We start from the raw sequence: 19,605 nt of genomic DNA on the forward strand, positions 1-19,605 counted from the left end.
TTTCTCAGATAAATAAAATCTTAAAAAAAATAAAAGTATTAAGACTATACTTTCAGGGATCATTTCTATAGTTAGTTAAAAAAATAAAAGTATTGGGGCGCCTGGGTGGCTCAGTTGGTTAAGCGACTGCCTTCGGCTCAGGTCATGATCCTGGAGTCCCGGGATCGAGTCCCGCATCGGGCTCCCTGCTCGGCAGGGAGTCTGCTTCTCCCTCTGACCCTCCTCCCTCTCATACTCTCTGTCTCTCATTCTCTCTCTCAAAATAAATAAATAAAATCTTTTAAAAAAATAAATAAATAAATAAAAGTATTTATTTATTTGAGAGAGTGTGCTCGTGAGCGGATGGAGAGAGACAAGCAGAGTCCTTGATCCCATGACCTAAGCCAAAATCAAGAGTTGGACGCTTAACTGACAGAGCCACCGAGGCACCCCATGAGATATTTTTTAAAATTTATTTTTATTTTTGGGACGCCTGGGTGGCTCAGTTGGTTAAGCGACTGCCTTCGGCTCAGGTCATGGTCCCGTGGTCCTGTGATCGAGTCCTACATCAGGCTTCCCCTGCTCTGTGAGGAGTCTGCTTCTTCCTCTACCTCTGCCTGCCACTCCCCCTGCTTGTGCTCTCTCTCTGTCAAATGAATAAAATCTTTTTTAAAAATAAAAAAATAAAATTTATTTTTATTTTATGTACTCGAACTCACGAACCCAAGATCAAGAGTTGCATGCTCCACTCCTGAGCCAGCCAGGTGCCCCACTGATTGAAACATTAACTCTTAGATTAATTATAATAGTTTGTAGATTTGACTCAAAATATTTGCATTTTTATCTGTATGTAACCATAGTAATACTGAAGTGTGGGGAATGATTTAGCATATTTTCACCTATTTTCTCATCTATTTCTTTTGACCATTTATAAAATGACTGCATTCTGGCCATAGAGAAACATGAACTACTTTAGGAGTTAAAACTATAGTTATAATGTGCTTTCCAACAGGTGACTGAAGCTAATACCAATACAGTTGTTTTAACTATGACTCCCATTTTTCCTACCTCTTCATTCTGGCCCAATTATCATCTTTTAAAACCATAATCTCTTGAGCTTGAAAACAAGCTCAGATTGCTAAATTCCAAAATTCATGGTCTTTTTCAAACAAATAATAGCTGATACACTATGTATACTTCACTTTATTAGTTATTCTTTAATGGACTTGAATGTTTACAACTCATTTGGTAGGAAAGGATTGCTACTGGTATTGGTTTAACCCCTTTAAACACTGTGTGTGCTATGTAATAGCGAATAGTCTCTAACACATTTTTCTGAGAGTAAAAAAATACACATAAAATCTTTTTTTTTTAAAGATTTTATTTATTTATTTGAGAGAGAGAGAGACTGAGAGAGAGAGAGCATGAAAGGGGGGAGGGTCAGAGGGAGAAGCAGACTCCCTGACGAGCAGGGAGCCCGATGCGGGACTCGATCCCGGGACTCCAGGATCATGACCTGAGCCGAAGGCAGTCGCTTAACCAACTGAGCCACCCAGGCGCCCTACACATAAAATCTTTTAAGGCTTGCTGTTAATATATACTTTTTCCCCTCATCCTCTGAGTATGCCTTACTTGTGCTCTTATCCAGTGACAGCTGCATTAACATCAAACTACAGAGGCGCCTGGGTGGTTCAGTTAAGTGCCTTCAGCTCAGGTCATGATCCCAGGGTCTTAGGGTCGAGCCCCCGCATTGGGTTCCCTGCTTAGTGGGTGGAGAGCCTCCTTCTCCTCTGCCGGTCCCCCTGCTTGTGTTCTCTCTCTCTCTTTCTCTCTCTGTCTCAAATAATTAAAATCTAAAAAAAAAAAACCAAAAAACTATCTTTTCTTTTCTTTTTTTTCTCCCTATCCTAACTTGAGCATGCAACTTTGTGGTTCTGAACTTTATTATTTCAGGATGACTCATCTTAGTAAAGATAGAGCACCAAGGTTTAAAGGTATAGGATTTTTTTTTTTTTAAGATTTTTTAAATTTATTTGACAGAGACACAGTGAGAGAGGGAACACAAGCAGAGGGGGTGGGAGAAGGAGAGGCAGGCCTCCCACTGAGCAGGGAGCCCGATGTGAGGCTCGATCCCAGGACCCCGGGATCATGACCCAAGCCGAAGGCAGACGCTCAATGACTGAGCCACCCAGGCGCCCCAAAGGTATAGGATTTTTAAATTTAACAGTGAGTTTGATAAAATTAAGGGACAACAGAAAAGGGACAGGCTTCTCTCTTGTGTTTTAATGGTGTGTTCATTGGTATTCAGTAGAAACTGCTAGTATGGGGGCACCTGAGTGGCTCAGTCGGTTAAGCGTCTGCCTTCGGCTCAGGTCATGATCCCAGCGTCCTGGGATCGAGCTCTGCATCGGGCTCCCTGCTCAGCGAGAAGCCTGCTTCTCCCTCTCCCACTCCACCCTGCTTGTGTTCCCTCCTTCACAGTCTCTCTCTCTGTCAATTAAATAAATAAATAAAATCTTAAAAAAAAAAAAAAACTGCTAGTATGTCATAACACGAGTGTACATTTTAGAAAATGATAAAATTTACATTTTTCTTTAAAGATTTAAGAAAACTTAGCCCTTAAGTTTACTTGTTTGCCTGGTAGCCTGTGGTCATCTAGGGCTCATTTCATAGGTTTGTCTATGGAAATATTGATACACAGTGATAAGCATATCTTTTTCCAAAGGGTCACAAGACCTTCAGCAATCAAAGTGAATTAGGTATAGGTAAATGAACAGACTGTTCTATTGTGGATAATTGGAAAAGATCTCCAGCTGACAAGTATTTGGCCACTTAGGTGGAGAGAAAGATTAAATCAGGGATTGATACCTCTGTAATACGCAGGTTATAAAATTGTCTTGCAGAATATTGATTATAATTCACAAGAGTGGAGAATGCTACTTACAAGTACTCAAGGGTAGTTTCTCAGATAACCACAAAAAAGGAGTATTAATAATGAAATATACTTTATGGAGAGTGAAGTAAATATGAATGATTTTAAAAAGAGCTATATTGCAGATATATAAAACATGCACAGTGATTTCACAAAATTTGAATTAACTAGCTAGTGGTGTGACACAACTAGTAGAATGTAAATTTCCTTCCCATAAATTTCTAGCAGTTGAACCCTTGAAGAACAGGGGTTTGAACCGTGTGACTTTGATGCCGATTTTTTTTGGGGGGGGGGGGATAAGTACTGTCCTGTAAATGTATTTTCCTTATGATTTTCTTTTCTCTAGCTTATTTTATTGAAAGAATACAGTATATAGGAACTCCTAGGTGGCTCAGTTGGTTAAGTGTCGACTCTTGATCTCGACTCAGGTCTTGATCTCAGGGTCGTGAGTTCAAGCACTTTGTTGGGCCCCATGCTGGGCATGGAGCCTACTTAAAAAAAAAAATTATATAGTACATATAACATACAAAATATGTTAACTGTTCCTGTTGCTGGTAAGGCTTCCACTCAACAGTTGGCTGTTAGTAGTATTTTGTTTATAGTTTGTTTTTAAAGATTTTATTTATGGGGGGGTGTAAGTTCATGCATGGGGGCGGGGAGGGAGAGGGATAAGCAGACTCCGTGCTGAGGGCAGAGCCTTAAGTGGGGATCTATCTTACAACCCTGAGATCATGACCTGAGCCAAAACCAAGAGTCAGACACTTAACTGAGCCACCCAGAGGTGCCTAGAGAAACTTTATTTTCCTTCTAAATCCAAAGGCTAGTTTTTTGTTTTTTTTTTTTTTAAAGATTTTATTTATTTATTTGACAGAGAGATAGCGAGAGCAGGAACACAAGCAGGGGGAGTGGGAGAGGGAGAAGCAGGCTTCCTGCCGAGCAGGGAGCCCGATGTGGGACTCGATCCCAGGACCCTGGGATCATGACCTGAGCCGAAGGCAGACGCTTAACAGCTGAGCCACCCAGGCGCCCCAAAGGCTAGTTTTAAAAATTGAATACCACTTAGTCTGATTCACATAAACATTAATATTTAATTTCATTTTCAAAGTCCAATAATGAAAACTTACAGTTCAACACTGAGTAAGCCACATGTTTAGGTAATATTTCTTAAAAAATAGTTTTTTGTTTTTTGTTTTTTTCTTAAAAGTCTTAAAATATGGTACAGCACCTAAATTTTCAGTGGCATATATAGGCTATTAACACATGTTCTGAAATCTGGTAGTTTACATCAGTGCTGAGGTCTTTTGTTTCTGTCGTTTTTGTTTTTTTTTTTTAAGATTTTATTTATTTGTTTGACAGAGACAGCGAGAGAGGGAACACAAGCAGGGGAAGTGGGAGAGGGAGAAGCAGGCTCCCCGCTGAGCCGGAAGCCCGATGTGGGGCTCAATCCCAGGACATGGGGCGCAATCCCAGGACACTGGGATCATGACCTGAGCTGAAGGCAGATGCTTAACTGACTGAGCCACCCAGGCACCCCTGTTTTTGTTTTTGTTTTTTTTTTAATTTATTTATTTAAGTAACCTCCACACACCCAATGTGGGGCTCGAACTCAGGATGCCAAGATCAAGAGTCACATGCTCCTTCAACAGAGCCAGTCAGGCACCCCCTGAATTAACTTTTAATAAAAAAAGAACATTGAGCTTTATACTTTTTCTATGCTACTGTAGTTTTCCTTCTACTCATTTTAGTGTTTCACTTTATACTGTTCACAGTTTTCTTCAAAGTCTTTGAATGCAATCCTACCATGCAAAATTTGGGAAGAAATGATAATTAGAAAACATATAAATGACAAACTTTTATGACTAAGTGTTGATCCAGTCACTAACTGCTAATATATGTGAATGGAATGGCTTTTTTGTTTTTGTTTTTGTTTTTTTTAGTAAGCTCTACACTCAACGTGGGGCTTGAACTCATGTCCCTGAGGTCAAGAGTTGCATGCTCTACTGACTAAGCCAGCTAGGCACCCTGTATTTTTTTTTTTTTTCCAGATTTTATTTCAGAGAGAGAGAGACAGCAGCACAGGGAGGGGCAAGAGAAGGGAGAGGGAGAGAAAATCTTGAGCAGACTCTGCGCTGAGCAGTGGGCTCAATCCCACAACCTGAGCCGAAGTCAAGAGTCGGACGCTCTGCTGATTGAGCCACCTAGACGTCCCTGCCCCTGTATTTTTAATCATCAAGACATCAGTATGGTCTTAAAGCCTTGTGTCTGTGTATGCTTCCCTGTGTGTGAATGGCTTACATAGATGTAACATTGTATGGTGTCCTAGAAAAAGAATGCCGTCAACAAATCAACTAATTGGTACTTCCTTTCATTAGGAAAATTTTATTCCAAGACAGTAGGCTATTGGTAGTTAATTTTGGGGGATTCAAAAGTTATATATGGATTTTCCAAATGTGCATGGAGGTCAAGCACCTTTAAGTCCCATATTGTTAGGGGTAACCGTAATTTTTTTGTAGTTTCTAATTCATCACACTATTAACGGTAGAAGAGAGGTGTGTCTGTCATCCTACCTACTTAATGCTAGGCTGCTTTGTGATGCCAGGATTCAGAACACCTAAAAAAGTAATAGGAAAAAATAGACTTTCTGGGATATTGGCTCTGAGCTCTTCTGCTGTCGCAACTTCCAAGGTTCTGAAATTGGTACCAACAGAATGAAACAGAGCAGATCTGAGGTCAGAGCCCTGGCTTGGTGAAGGAGCTGGGTATGATATTTGAATCACGGATACTACTTTGTCAAATGTGTATAACATGCCAATCTTAGAATTTAAAGCACTAATTTTTCCTATGGTCTTTATCTTGTGTTCAGTGAGTATTTTGCTTCTGTTGTCCTAGAACAGTGGTTCTTAACCTTTTTTGGGTCTGTAATTCTCTTGAAAACTGATTAAAGCTTTGGACTTTCTCATCTGCAATTTTGCATACAATAAGGTTAATAGGATCCACTGATTAGAACCTGTGTCCTAGAATTCAGTACCTTTTCCTTTATTGTCATTGTAGTTAACCTCATTTTGAACTTATGCTGGTATTGAGATATTCTCCACTTCTATTTAAATTACTTTTTAAATTCATTTAGTTAGTTCTGGTTTTTTCTCTCTTCCCATCTGTGATATCTGACTTTCCTTAAAAACAAGAAAATATTAATGTGGTAAGGACTTAGGCCATTTAGAAATTTTTTGCCCACCTTAGACTCTTCCTTTTCTCCCTCCTTTTTCAATTTTTAAAAATCAGTATTTTTTGCAGGGAGTAATTTGTAATTTATAGGAACTACAAACATACTTTCTGGGGTTTTTGTTTGTTTTTGCTTTACTTTCTTGTTGGTTTGTTTTATTTTTAAGTAAAATTAGTCTGAGCTTTTTTTATTTTTTATTTATTTATTTATTTTTAAAGATTTTATTTATTTATTTGAGAGAGAGAGAATGAGAGAGAGAGAACACCTGAGAGGGGATAGGGTCAGAGGACGAAGCAGACTCCCTGCTGAGCAGGAAGCCCAATGTGGGACTCGATCCCAGGACTCTAGGATCATGACCTGAGCCGAAGGCAGTCGCTTAACCAGCTGAGCCACCCAGGCGCCCTAGTCTGAGCTTTTAAACAACTGATTTGAACCTCACACTTCTGAAGATTTTCTGGGATAGTCTAGACTAGGTGCTTTGGTTAGTTCATTAACGTTCTCTGTTCTGTTCTTGTAAAGCAAAATACTGTTCTTTCTATAAGGTTGTTAACTAATAATTAAAGAGCAGCATTTTTTTCAGGTTATTTTCAGATACAAGCAAGATGCTTTGGAAAAGGGAGTGTTCCATGTGTAAATATTGCTTTTCTGGCAATCTTTTGAGATTCAGAATGCTGAGTTGGCATATTAAGGGTTCTGAGAAATCCTTTTTCTCAGAAATTTAAGTCATTATGGTTAATTTTATCTCATTGCCCCATATAGTAGTGCACTAAAATTAAAAACTTTTTGTGCTTTTAAACAATATGCATAATTCGCTGTTTCCTAAACTTCTTTTTTAAAGTAAGCTCTGTGCCCATTGTAGGTCTTAAACTCATGACCCTGATGAGATCAAGAGTTGCATGCTCTACCAGCTGAGCCAGCCAGGTGCCCCTGTTTCCTTAGCTTTTTGAACCTTGGGCCCTTTTTTTTGTTTTCTGACTTTAATGTCCTGGGGAGCTAGTTAGTCATTGTTCCAGGAGATGCAATTTTGGGAATGGTAGTGCTGCATTGCAGTTTTTATTTTTATTTTTTAATTTGACTTATTTGTTTTTTAAAGATTTTATTTATTCATTTGCAAGAGAGAGAGGCAGAGAAAACATAAGTAGGGGGAGGGGCGGAGGGAGAGGGAGAAGCAGGTTCCCTGCTGAGCTGGGAGCCCGACATGGGGCTCCATCCCAGGACCTGGAGATATGACCTGAGCTGAAGGCAGACACTTAACTGACTGAGCCACCCAGGCGCCCCATACACTGCAGTTTTTAGTTGATTGCTTTTTGCATTCATTGGAATTGCATGAAAACATCAAGTAAAATCTTTCTCATGTTCTCTTGAGCTCTTAGCCTTGTTTAAGCATACATTCAACATTAAGTACCTAATCTATCGTATTTTGAGTCCTCTCCCAATTTAGTTTTATCAAATTATAATTTTAAGTCACTATGGTTAATTTTATCTCATTGCCCCATATAGTAGTGCACTAAAATTAAAAACTTTTTGTGCTTTTAAACACAAAAGTTGGGGTGCCTGAGTTCAGTTAAGCGTCTGCCTTTGGCTTAAGTCATGATCTCCAGGTCTTGGGATCTAGCCCTACATCAGGCTTCCGGCTCATTGGGGAGTCTGTTTCTCCCTCTCCCTCTACCCATCCCCCTCCACTTGCTCATGCTCTCTCACTTTCTCTCTCACAAGAGTAAATAAAATCTTAAAAAAAAAAAAACACAAAAGTTGCTTTGGTCTGTTTCCTAGTTTTTATTTTTATTTATTTAAGATTTTATTTATTTATTTGACAGAAAGAGAGAGGGGCAGCCAGAGAGGGAACACAAGCAGGGGGAGTGGGAGAGGGAGAAGCAGGCTTCCCGCCGAGCAGGGAGCCCGATGTGGGGCTCGATCCCAGGATGCTGGGATTATGACCTGAGCCAAAGGCAGATGCTTAACGACTGAGCCACCCAGGCGCCCCTGTTTCCTAGTTTTTATTTTATTTTATTCATTTTATTTTATTTTTTTAAAGATTTATTTGACAGAGATAGCGAGAGAAGGAACACAAGCAGGGGGAGAGGGAGAGGGAGAAGCAGGCTTCCCACAGCGCACGGAGCCTAATGTGGGGCTCGATCCCAGGACCCTGGGAACATGACCTGAGCCGAAGGCAGACGCTTAATGACTGAGCCACCCAGGCGCCCCTGTTTCCTAGTTTTTAAATTAATGCAAAGTAGGTATATGAAAAGTTTGTCCAATGGAAAGTTTTAGGGTGGATCACTTCCAGCAGCACTGTCTTCAATATATGATTCTCATCTACTTGGAGATAAAACAGTAAATTCTAGATAAATAAAGTAAGACAGTTTATTTTCTGCTCTTTTTCCTAAAAATACTTCTTGAGAGTACTTTAGCCTCTTGGTCTAGGTAAGGTTGTAGTTTAATTTTATAGAATAATGTTTTCTTATATCTATTACGACATGAAAATTTAGTATAAAGCCACTGGGATCTGAGGAGACACTTGAATCAATTAAATTTAATAAGCATTACTGGAATTTTGCTTTAGGTTTTTACTAAACAATGGCAGAACATAATTCATTAAGCACTTACGAAAAATTCCTAGAAAGGATCCAAATAATGCTTTTTTTTTTCTTTTCCTTTTTAATCTCATTTTAGCTGCATTGGGTGTTCAACAGCCATCACTCCTTGGAGCATCTCCTACCATTTATACCCAGCAAACTGCATTAGCAGCAGCAGGCCTTACCACACAAACCCCAGCCAACTACCAGTTAACTCAGACTGCAGCCTTGCAGCAACAAGCTGCAGCTGCAGCAGCTGCATTGCAACAGGTGAGTCTTTATTGGGTTTCAGTCTGTGACATATTAAACTGTCATATCTGAGTAGCCAGATGATTCTTAAAGAATTAATAATTGTGGGTTTTGTTTTGTTTTGTTTGAGATTTATTTATTTGAGAGAGGGAGTCCATGTGTGTGCATGCACACACATGCACAGGGTGGACGGGCAGAGAGAGAGGGCGAATCCCAAGCAGACCCTGCACTGAGCATGGAGCCTGAGATGGGGTTGGATCCCAGGACCCCGAGATCATGACCTGAGCTGAAACCAAGAGTCAGACACTTAACTGACTGTGCCCCCCAGGTGCCCCAATAATTGTATATTTTTATTATGCTTATTGTTTTTTAAGGTAATAAAAATTGTATATGCCTAAGACAGAACACTACATTTGCATGGTCAAAATTCTTAAAATGGGCAGTTCTTATACCTTAATTATTTGAATAAAATTCAGTTCTTAATGAATCCCAGAGTATAAAGAATCACCAGTTTGCTTATTTTTGGTGAAGTTCAGTTGTTCCATAAAATTTCTTTGTAGTGTGATTTTGTTTATGTATTTGTATGTATGTATATCGCTTCTTGAGAATGAATAAAACTGATTTCATATTTCTTTTCATAAATCTTTTTTTTTCCAGCAATATTCACAACCTCAGCAGGCCTTGTATAGTGTGCAACAACAGGTTAGTTTATATTTTCCATGTTTAAAACTGATAGAAAAAAAAATAACTTGTCCCAGATTCAGTTTATATAGATTTTATTTCCTGTCAGCTACATTAATATGTGATTTGAATTCTTTGGTAGTGGGCTAAATGAGGTAGGCAAAAAAGGAATGTCTCCAAGGGAGAGGAGGAAGATAGAGGTCCTGAAAATCCAAATCCTCAATTAGCAGCCAGTCTTTGTCACATGTTTTTTTTTTTTAAAAAGATTTATTCATTTATTTATTTGAGAGAGAGCATGGGGGAGGTACAGAGTTGGAGGGAGAAGCAGACTCCCCACTGAGCAGGGAGCCCGACACTAGGCCGGATCTCAGGACCCCAGGATCAGGACCAGAGCCGAAGGCAGATGTTTAACTGACTGAGCCACCCAGGCGCCCCTGTCACATTTCTGGGGAGGCATGCAGAGGATAATTTGGAAAGAATCACTGGACTACTGAATCTTTGACCCAGTTCTTCTGTGTGGAACATCTAGCCCTACTGTGCTGTACTAGACCACATGTGAAAATGAAAAGATCCTTTTTCCCATTTGAAGCCTTAACCCTAGATAGACCATTGGCTTTGAGCCTTTATTTTTTATTTTAATTTTTTTCTTTTCATAGAGCGAGAGCGTGCACGGGGGTGGGAGAAGCAGAGGGCGAGGGAGAAAGAATCTTAGGCAGGCTCCATGTCCAGCATGGAACCCGATGTGGGACTCAGTCTCACAACCTTGAGATCATGACCGGGGCCAAAATCAAGAGTTAGATGCTTAACTGACTGAACCACCCAGGCTGCCCCTACTTGAATTTTTTTAATCTTTTAAGTTTTTTTTAAATGTAAGCTCTATGCCCAGCATGGAGCGTGAACTCATGACTATTGACATCAAGAGTCGCATGCTCTACCGAATGACCCAGCCAGGCACCCCATGAACCTTTATTTTTTATCTTTATTTTTTTTAAGATTTTATTTATTAGAGCGGTGGGAGGGGCAGAGGGAGAAGGAGAAACAGACTCCCCGCTGAGCAGGGAGCCCAACATGGGGCTCCATCCCAGGACCCCGAGATCATGACCTGAGCCGAAGACAGATGCTCAACCGACTGAGCCACCCAGGTGCCCATTGTTTTATTTTTCTTGAGATTCTACTTATGAGTGGAATTACACAGTATTTGTCTTTCTCAGTCTGACATATTTCTCTTAGCATAGTACCCTCTAGGTCCATCTGTGTTGTCTCAAATGGCACAAGCTCATCCTTTTTATGGTTGTGTAATACTCCGTTGCAGGTGTGTGCCTGTGTATACCCACCAGGTTTTCCTTATCCATTTATCTGTTGATGGACAGTTATGTTCCTTCCATATCTTGGCTGTTGTAAATAATGCTGCGGTAAACATAGGGATACATACATCATTTGAAATTAGCATTTTTTCTTCTTGGGTAAATATCCGATAGTAGAATTATTAGATTATATGGTATTTCTATTTTTTATTTTATGAGGAACCTCCATACTGTTTTCCATGTGGTTGTACCAGTTTATATTCCACCAAAAATACATGAAGGTTTTTTTTCTCCACATCCTCCTCAACACTTGTTTCTTGTGTTTTTGATTTTAGCTGTTTTGACAGGTGTGAGATGATACCTCATTGTGGTTTTGATTTGCATTTCCCTGATGATGACTGATATTGAGCATCTTTTCATGTTTCTCTTCTCAATATGTTTTGTTTTGAACAGTGTTCATTTCCTCTACCCATTCTTTAATTGGATTGTTTGATTCTTGGTGTAAGATTTTGTGTGTTCTTTATATATTTTGTGTATTAACCCCTTATCGAATATATCATTTAGAGTGCCAATGATTTTTTCTTTGCAATGATATTTCTGTAGCATGGTGACCAACATGTCAATAATAGAAATTTTCCCATCTAAGGACTTAAGGTTTTTGTGTGTGTGTGTGTTTTTTTGTTTTGGGTTTTTTGGGTGTTATTCCTATGAAATAAGATAAAAGACAATTTCTTTATTGGATGTGTTAGTTTTTTTTGTTTTGTTTTGTTTTTAAAGATTTTATGTTTAGGGGCACCTGAGAGGCTCAGTCAGTTAAGCGTCTGCCTTCAGCTCAGGTCATGATCCCAGGGTCCTGGGATTGAGTCCCGCATCGGGCTCTGCAGCAGGGAGCCTGCTTCTCCCTCTCCCTCTGCCTGCGCTCTCCCTACTTGTGGGCTCTCTCTCTCTCTCTTGCTCTCTGTGTCTCTCAAATGAATAAATAAAATCTTAAAAAAATAAAAGATACTATGTTTAGTAATCTCTACACCCAACGTGGGGCTCAAACTTAGAACACTGAGATCAGTAGTTGCATGCTCTACTGACTGAGCCAGCCAGGTGCCCCATTGAGTAAGTTAGTTATACATCAGGTCTGTAATTAGAAATAGTTGCAGGAAATCTTAACACCTATTGACTTCTGTTATTTTTCACCATATTTCTTTTTTTTTTTTTTAAAGATTTTATTTATTTATTTGAGAGAGAGAATGAGAGAGAGAGCACATGAGAGGGGGGAGGGTCAGAGGGAGAAGCAGACTCCCTGCCGAGCAGGGAGCCCGATGTGGGACTCGATCCCGGGACTCCAGGATCATGACCTGAGCCGAAGGCAGTCGCTTAACCGACTGAGCCACCCAGGCGCCCTCACCGTATTTCTTAATTAGAGATGAAGTACCCATTTAATAGAAATTTTTCTTTATAAGAGCATCTGTGAAATAATTTTGATTGATCCTTTTCTTTTTTCTTCCCTGTTTTTGTTTTTTTCTATTTTCAGTTACAGCAACCTCAGCAGACCCTTTTAACACAGGTTAGTTTGCCATTAATTTATTTCTTTTGGATATCTGAATGAAGAATAGACCAAAATTTTATTCCTATTCTAGTATTTCTTTCAGGGTTTGAAGATGAATATTGGTTGGATTTATATATTATTTTAAGAATATATGAAATAAAGATGGAATGCATGTTGTCATTTTGTCTTTTATGGTTTTTGATTGCAGATCCAGCTGTGATCTAGGTTGAATAAATATGAGGTCTTACTTTAAATGTAATTTTTTTTTAAAGATTTTATTCATTTATTTATTTGATAGGGAGGGAGAGGGGTAGAGGGAGAGAGAGAGAGAAGCAGTCTCTGCTGAGGAGGGAGCCCAATGCGGGGCCTGATCCCAGGACACTGGGATCATGACCTGAGCCTGAAGGCAGACGCTTAACCAACTGAGCCGCCCAGGTGTCCCTAGACTTGATTCTTATTTTAAACGTAATTCCTTTTTTTTTTTTTTTTTTAAGATTTTATTTATTTATTTGACAGAGACACAGCAAGAGAGGGAACACAAGCCGGGGGGAGTGGGAGAGGGAGAAGCAGGCTTCCTGCTGAGCAGAGCCTGATGTGGGCCTTGATCCCAGTACCCTGAGATCATGACCTGAGCCAAAGGCAGACGCTTAATGACTGAGCCATCCACGCGCCCCTAAACTTAATTCTTAATGCATTTTCATTGTAGCTAATATTTTTAGGAATTTTTTTTTTAACGTGTTATTTTATTTTTTTTTTTTTTACCTGTTATATCATTTTAAGCTTGACCTTAGTAGGGTATTGTATTACATTATCAGTTTAAGTTTTCAGCAGCATTAAAAATTTTTGAACTTCAAGAAATACATACTTATTTGAGAGAGAGAGAGAGAGCGTGCATGGTAAAGAATAGAGGGAGAGGGACAAACAGACTCTGCACTTAGTGCAGAGCCTGATGTGGGGCTTGACCCTGAGACCATGACCTGAGCCAAAATCAAGTCGGAGGCTTAACCAACCAGCCACCCAGGCTCCCCCGTTTTTAAACTTAATGATACGTAGTGTTCCTTTAGGTTTGTGGACCACCTATAGTCTTTGTTGCATTTTTTTTTTTTCTTTTTAAAAATTATTTTAAAGTGTTAGAAACCAGGGTACATGGGTGACTCAGTCAAGGTTAACCATCTGACTTCACTCAGGTCATGATCTCTGGGTCCTGAGATCGAGATAAGGCTCCCTGCTGAGCATGGAGTCTGTCCCTCTCCCCCTCCCCACCCACATTCATGCTCTGTCTCAAATAAATTAATAAAATCGTTAAAAATTAATAAAGTGTAAGAAACCATCACTGGTTTTTGAGCTATACAAAAATCACAAAATCATAAACTGTGGGCTGGATTTGGACCAAGGGCCATGGTTCGCTGACTTAGTGAAATACTATGAAATGGATAAAAAGGAAGCAGAACCTGTAATAATAACTGGTGACAGTGATTATCCATGGATAGGGAATTAGGTAGTTGACGAACAGGAGTAGGGGAGAAGCTTTGTACTCTGTAATCTTTCATACCATTTTAGTCTTGAATCTGTTGTATTTGTAAAAAAAAACCAAAATGCACTTGAGAAGTCAGCCTTACTTTATTTTCATTAAGGAATCAAAATCAACTGACACTGGTCCTGAATTTTCAATCTTTAATAGTAGAATTTCCATACTAAGAAAAGCTATAAACATTAGTCTTTTCTTGGAATAGCATCCATAAATCATTATTGTCTTAGAATATTAAAGAAATTTCATGAGAAATAATTTTGTGGTCGTAGTCTGAGAAACGTAGGCTGAGAAATAGTCATACTATATATATGACTTGGCCTTTTTTGTTTAAATTACAGAAATTAAGAGACTTGCTTTATTGGGCAAGTATAAAACAAATTTGTCTTGAAGAGTCAGATGATTGTTCATTTCTAATTATTTTATTTCTATTTGTATATAGAAGTTTTAATCAGTAATATACTGTGCATGTCTGTGTCAGAAAAGATGAATGAAAGTGTTAACATTTTTTTTGTTCAGTGTTATGGAAAGATAATTGATCTGTAATATTGTATTAATATAAGGTATACAATATAGATTGATTTATCTATGTATTGTGAAATGATGACCATAGTTTTTTTATTTTTTGTTTTTTTAAAGAATTTATTTATTTGACAGAGACACAGCAAGAGAGGGAACACAAGCAGGGGGAGTGGGAGAGGGAGAAGCAGGCTCCCCACTGAGCAGGGAGCCCGATGCAGGGCTCGATCCCAGGACCCTGGGATCATGACCTGAGCCGAAGGCAGGTGCTTAACGACTGAGCCACCCAGGCGCCCCATCATAATCAGTTTTTTTTAACGTGAATCACCTCACATAGTTAAAAATTTTTTTCTGTTGAGAACTTTTAAGAGCTGTCAAATATACAATACTGTATTATAGTTACCATGCTGTACAGTACATCCATGGAACTTATTTATCTTATAACTAGAAGTTTGTGCTTTTTGACCAGTTTCACCCGTTTCTTCCTCCCTCCATACCCTTGGCAGTCACCAAGGTTCTGTTCTGTTTCTATAAATTTTTTGTTTTTTTAGATTTCACCTGTAAGTGAGATCATACATACTTGTCTTTCGCTGACTTATTTCACTTATATAGGACTTTCCTGAGTATTAGGCCACTATTGTTTTGAATTTCTAAGAGGGGACTGAAATTTACAGGTTTTTTTTTTTTAAGTAATCTCTACTCCCAATGTGGGGCTTGAACCCAGAACCCCAAGATCAAGAGTTGCACACTCCACCAACTGAGCCAGCCAGGCACCCCCTAATATATGCAGTTATTTTTTTAAGGCGGGGTTGCACAGGAAGAGGGAGAGAGAGAATGAGAATCCTAAGCAGGCTCCATGCCTAGCACATGAGTCTGACGGGCTCGATCTCACAACCCTGAGAAATCATGAGTCTGATGCTTAACTGACTGAGCTACCTAGGCACCCCAATGTGCATTATTTAGAGAGTGTGTGTGCGTGCTCAAGCGTGAGGAGGAGCAGAGGGAGAGGGAGTAAGAAAGTCCCAAATGGACTCCCTGCTGAGTGCAGAGCCCAACACGGGGCTCGATTTCATGACCCTAGATCATGACCTGAGCCAAAATCAAGAGTTTGGACGCTCAGCCTGAGCCACTCAGGCGCACCTGCAGTATTCTTTTTTTTTTTAATTTTTATTTATTTGACAAAGAGAGAGACAGCGAGAGACGGAACACAAGCAGGGGGAGACGGCGTGGGAGAAACAGGCTTCCCGCAGAGCAGGGAACCCAATGCGGGGCTCGATCCCAGGACCCTGGGATCATGACCTGAGCTGAAGGCAGACGCTTAACGACTGAGCCACCCAGGCGCCCCCGCACCTGCAGTATTCTTAAAACTCATTTCACTATGGTGAACTTAATGTTGAGGTAGATTAAAAAAAAAAAAAGGTTTTTTTCAGACTTGATTCTCATCTTCAAGGTGTACATGTGTATTTCCTAACTTTAAATAAGTTAATTTTACATTTTGAGTTAGTTTTGAGTGCTCATTTTTAATTTCTAGAGTATTTCAAAGCATTAGCTTGATTTGATCTTGATTTTGTTTTATAGCCAGCTGTTGCACTGCCTACAAGCCTTAGCCTGTCTACTCCTCAGCCTGCAGCACAGATAACTGTATCGTATCCAACACCAAGGTCCAGTCAGCAACAAACCCAGCCTCAGAAACAGCGTGTTTTTACAGGAGTGGTTACAAAACTACATGATACATTTGGATTTGTGGATGAAGATGTATTCTTTCAGCTTAGGTAACTTAATTAGGTGTTGGCAAATGCCTTCTTGTATTTAGCCTGAAATATATTGATAAGACCTAATTGTGGCATAGGATTGTGGTTTAGTTATTTTTTGTTTTAGTCACCTGGCTTGTATTATATTTGTATCTAGCCTTTTTTTCTGGAGAATATGAGTGAAGATACCTCTGGTTACTTAATAAAATAGTTACGGTGAATTCTTTATACATGTTTTATAGGAGTGAGTTAATTTTTCCAACTCTTCATGGGCAGACTTACAGTGAGAATAGAGATTGAAATAGTCATATGCCTTTTAAAATTTAATCTTTTGTTTGACATATTTAATGATGCTATGTACTAAAAAAGCATTTTTTAATTGAAAAATTAACGAGTAAGATTGAACGATTAATGACTGACATATTCAGAATAGTATTTTGTTAGTGTGATGGTGGTTGCATGAAAGATTTTCCTTGGATATTTCAACTGTGTTCCTAGTGAACTGCCTTAGAAAGACTTTATTTGGGAAATTAAATTTAACTATCATGAGAGTTTTCTAAAAATGGGTCTCCTGTGTTCCATCTGCATTTCTCTTACCACTCCACAGCCCAAAGGAAATCTTACTTTTGGGTTATAGAAGTTAGTACTGTAGAAGGAGGGACACAATATTGGGAGAATATGAGGTGCAAAGTTATTTCTTCCACTTCAAACCCTGTGTTTTTTAGGGAGGGTGAAACATGATCAGTTCTAAAATAAAATAAGTCTAGGAGGTATATTTACTTTTTAAAAGGGCTTTTTTTAGACTTCCATTTCAGATAGTTTACGTAAGGTAAAATACTACAAGTATACATTTTTTTTGGAAGAATCTCTTAATTGAATGTATATTTAACTTATTTTCCAGTGCTGTCAAAGGGAAAACCCCCCAAGTGGGTGACAGAGTATTGGTTGAAGCTACATATAATCCCAATATGCCTTTTAAATGGAATGCTCAAAGAATTCAGACGCTACCAAATCAGGTATATAAAATAACGGAGTTAGGTGTTATAGAAACTTGGTGATTCAGTTTACTAATTTTCAGAGTTTTTTCTTTCTCTTTAAAATTTTTATTTTATTTCTTTATTTTTATTAAGAATCAATCCCAAACTCAACCTTTACTGAAGACTCCTCCTGCTGTACTTCAGCCAATTGCACCACAGACGACGTTTGGTGTTCAGGCTCAGCCCCAACCCCAGTCCCTCCTGCAGGCCCAGATCTCAGCAGCTTCTATTACACCATTATTGCAGACTCAGCCACAGCCTTTATTACAGCAGCCACAGCAGAAAGGTATTACTTGCAGTGTGTCTTTTCTGTTTCAGACTAACACGTAACTTTTACAACTGTAGTTGTTAAAACAACGAGAATATGCTTTTTTAAAAAAGGCAAGGATTTCCAAAATACTTGAAAGGAGGTTTAAGTATCTTGTGCAGGCCACTTCTACTTACGTAGCTGTTTGGAAGTATTTTTATTTTATTGCTCTTATAGAAAGACATGCTCTTTGTGAACTTAAATGTCAATATTAATCCCCAGTCCCTTTATTGGTATCTTATCTGTAATGGAAGGAAATGTCATATAATCAACATTTTATTTATTTATTTATTTTTTTTTTAAAAAGATTTTATTTATTTTATTGAGAGAGAATGAGAGAGAGCGAGCACATGAGAGGGGGGAGGGTCAGAGGGAGAAGCAGACCCCCTGCTAAGCAAGGAGCCCGTTATGGAACTTGATCCCGGGACTCCAGGATCATGACCTGAGCCGAAGGCAGTCGCCCAACCAACTGAGCCACCCAGGCGCCCTTATTATTATTTTTTTAAGATTTATTTATTTAGGGGGGAGGGGAGGACAGGGAGAGAGAGAATCTACAAGCAGACTCCCCGCTGAGCAGGGAGCCCAACATGGGGCTCAATCCCAGGACCCTGAGATAATGACCTGAGCCAAAATCTAGAGTTGCCCACTTAACCGACTGGGCCAACCAGGTGCCCCTACACATAATATTTTATATATGTGTTGTCTGGTGATAGTACTTTAAATTATCCATTGAATTACAGTGCATGAAATAAATGAGCTGTATTTTACATTTTCCTGTGCAAATTAATTATTTGACATTGGGGACACTTTTTATTGAAGTATTAACAAGATAGCCTTGGCTTCACAGAAGCCTACTTTTTTTTTTTTTTTAAAGATTTTATTTATTTATTTGAGAGAGAGAATGAGATAGAGAGAGAGAGAGCATGAGACAGGGGAGGGTCAGAGGGAGAAGCAGACTCCCTGCCGAGCAGGGAGCCCGATGCGGGACTCGATCCTGGGACTCCGGGATCATGACCTGAGCCGAAGGCAGTCGCTTAACCGACTGAGCCACCCAGGCGCCCGCCTACTTTTTTTTTTTAAGATTTTATTTATTTTGAGAGAGCGAGAGAGCGAGCATGAGGGTAGTAGGGAGAGGAAGAAGCAGACTTCCCGCCGAGCAGGGAGCCAGGTGCGGGGCTCGAACCCAGGACCCTGGGATCACGACCTGAGCTGAAGGCAGGCAGTCAGCCAACTGACCCACCAGGCACCCCAACAAAAGCCTAATTAATTGGCTTGTTGTTGTTGTTTTTGGTAGGGTGGTTTTTTTTTTTTCTTTAATATATATATATTTTAGAGGAGAGAGAGAGTGCACAGGAGGAGGGGGAAGAGCAGAGGGGGAGGGAGAGGAGAGAAAGAAACTCAAGCAGATTCCGCCAAGCGTGTAGCCCAGTGTGAGGCTCCATCCCATGACCATGAGATCATGACGTGAGCCAAAATCAAGAGTCAGATGCTTAGTCAGCTGAGCCATGCAGGCACCCCTAATTAGTATTTTTTTTTTTTTTAAGATTTTATTTATTTGACAGAGACAGACACAGCGAGAGAGGGAGCACAAGCAGGGGGGTGGGAGAGGGAAAAGCAGGCTTCCCGCCGAGCAGGGAGCCTGATGCAGGGCTCAATCCCAGGACCCTGGGATCGTGACTTGAGCCGAAGGCAGACGCTCAACTAACTGAGCCATTTTTTCCCAACATTATGTTCTAAAAGTTTCTCATACTATTTTTTTTCTTTTAAAGATTTTATTTATTTGACAGAGAGACACAGGGAGAGAGGCAACACAAGCAGGGGGAGTGGGATCATGACTCGAGCTGAAGGCAGATGCTTAACGTCTGAGCCACCCAGGCACCCCTCTCATACTAGTTTTTCCATCTGGCTGATTCTTCATTTTCATTATTAGATAATATCACACATACGAATATTGTACAGTTTATCTGTTTTCTGGTAAA

General features: G+C 39.6%; 1 protein-coding gene across 6 annotated transcripts in view; it reads left to right on the forward strand.

The window, feature by feature from the left end:
* LOC118018008 (cell division cycle and apoptosis regulator protein 1) overlaps positions 1 to 19,605 on the forward strand; it is a 105,735-nt gene that overhangs the window by 49,237 nt on the left and 36,893 nt on the right. For 5 of the 6 annotated variants that reach the window (XM_035016474.1, XM_035016469.1, XM_035016460.1 and 2 more), the window contains exons 3-8: positions 8,808 to 8,980; positions 9,617 to 9,661; positions 12,470 to 12,502; positions 16,110 to 16,303; positions 17,184 to 17,298; positions 17,413 to 17,605. In XM_035016474.1, coding sequence (XP_034872365.1) covers positions 8,808 to 8,980; positions 9,617 to 9,661; positions 12,470 to 12,502; positions 16,110 to 16,303; positions 17,184 to 17,298; positions 17,413 to 17,605 — 753 coding nt within the window. The remainder of the gene's footprint in view (positions 1 to 8,807; positions 8,981 to 9,616; positions 9,662 to 12,469; positions 12,503 to 16,109; positions 16,304 to 17,183; positions 17,299 to 17,412; positions 17,606 to 19,605) is intronic. The other variant, XM_035016500.1, reaches the window with a different exon arrangement.

Source organism: Mirounga leonina, unplaced genomic scaffold (assembly GCF_011800145.1).
Source record: "Mirounga leonina isolate KUSES-001 unplaced genomic scaffold, KU_Mleo_1.0 Mir_106, whole genome shotgun sequence".
NCBI lineage: Eukaryota > Metazoa > Chordata > Mammalia > Carnivora > Phocidae > Mirounga > Mirounga leonina.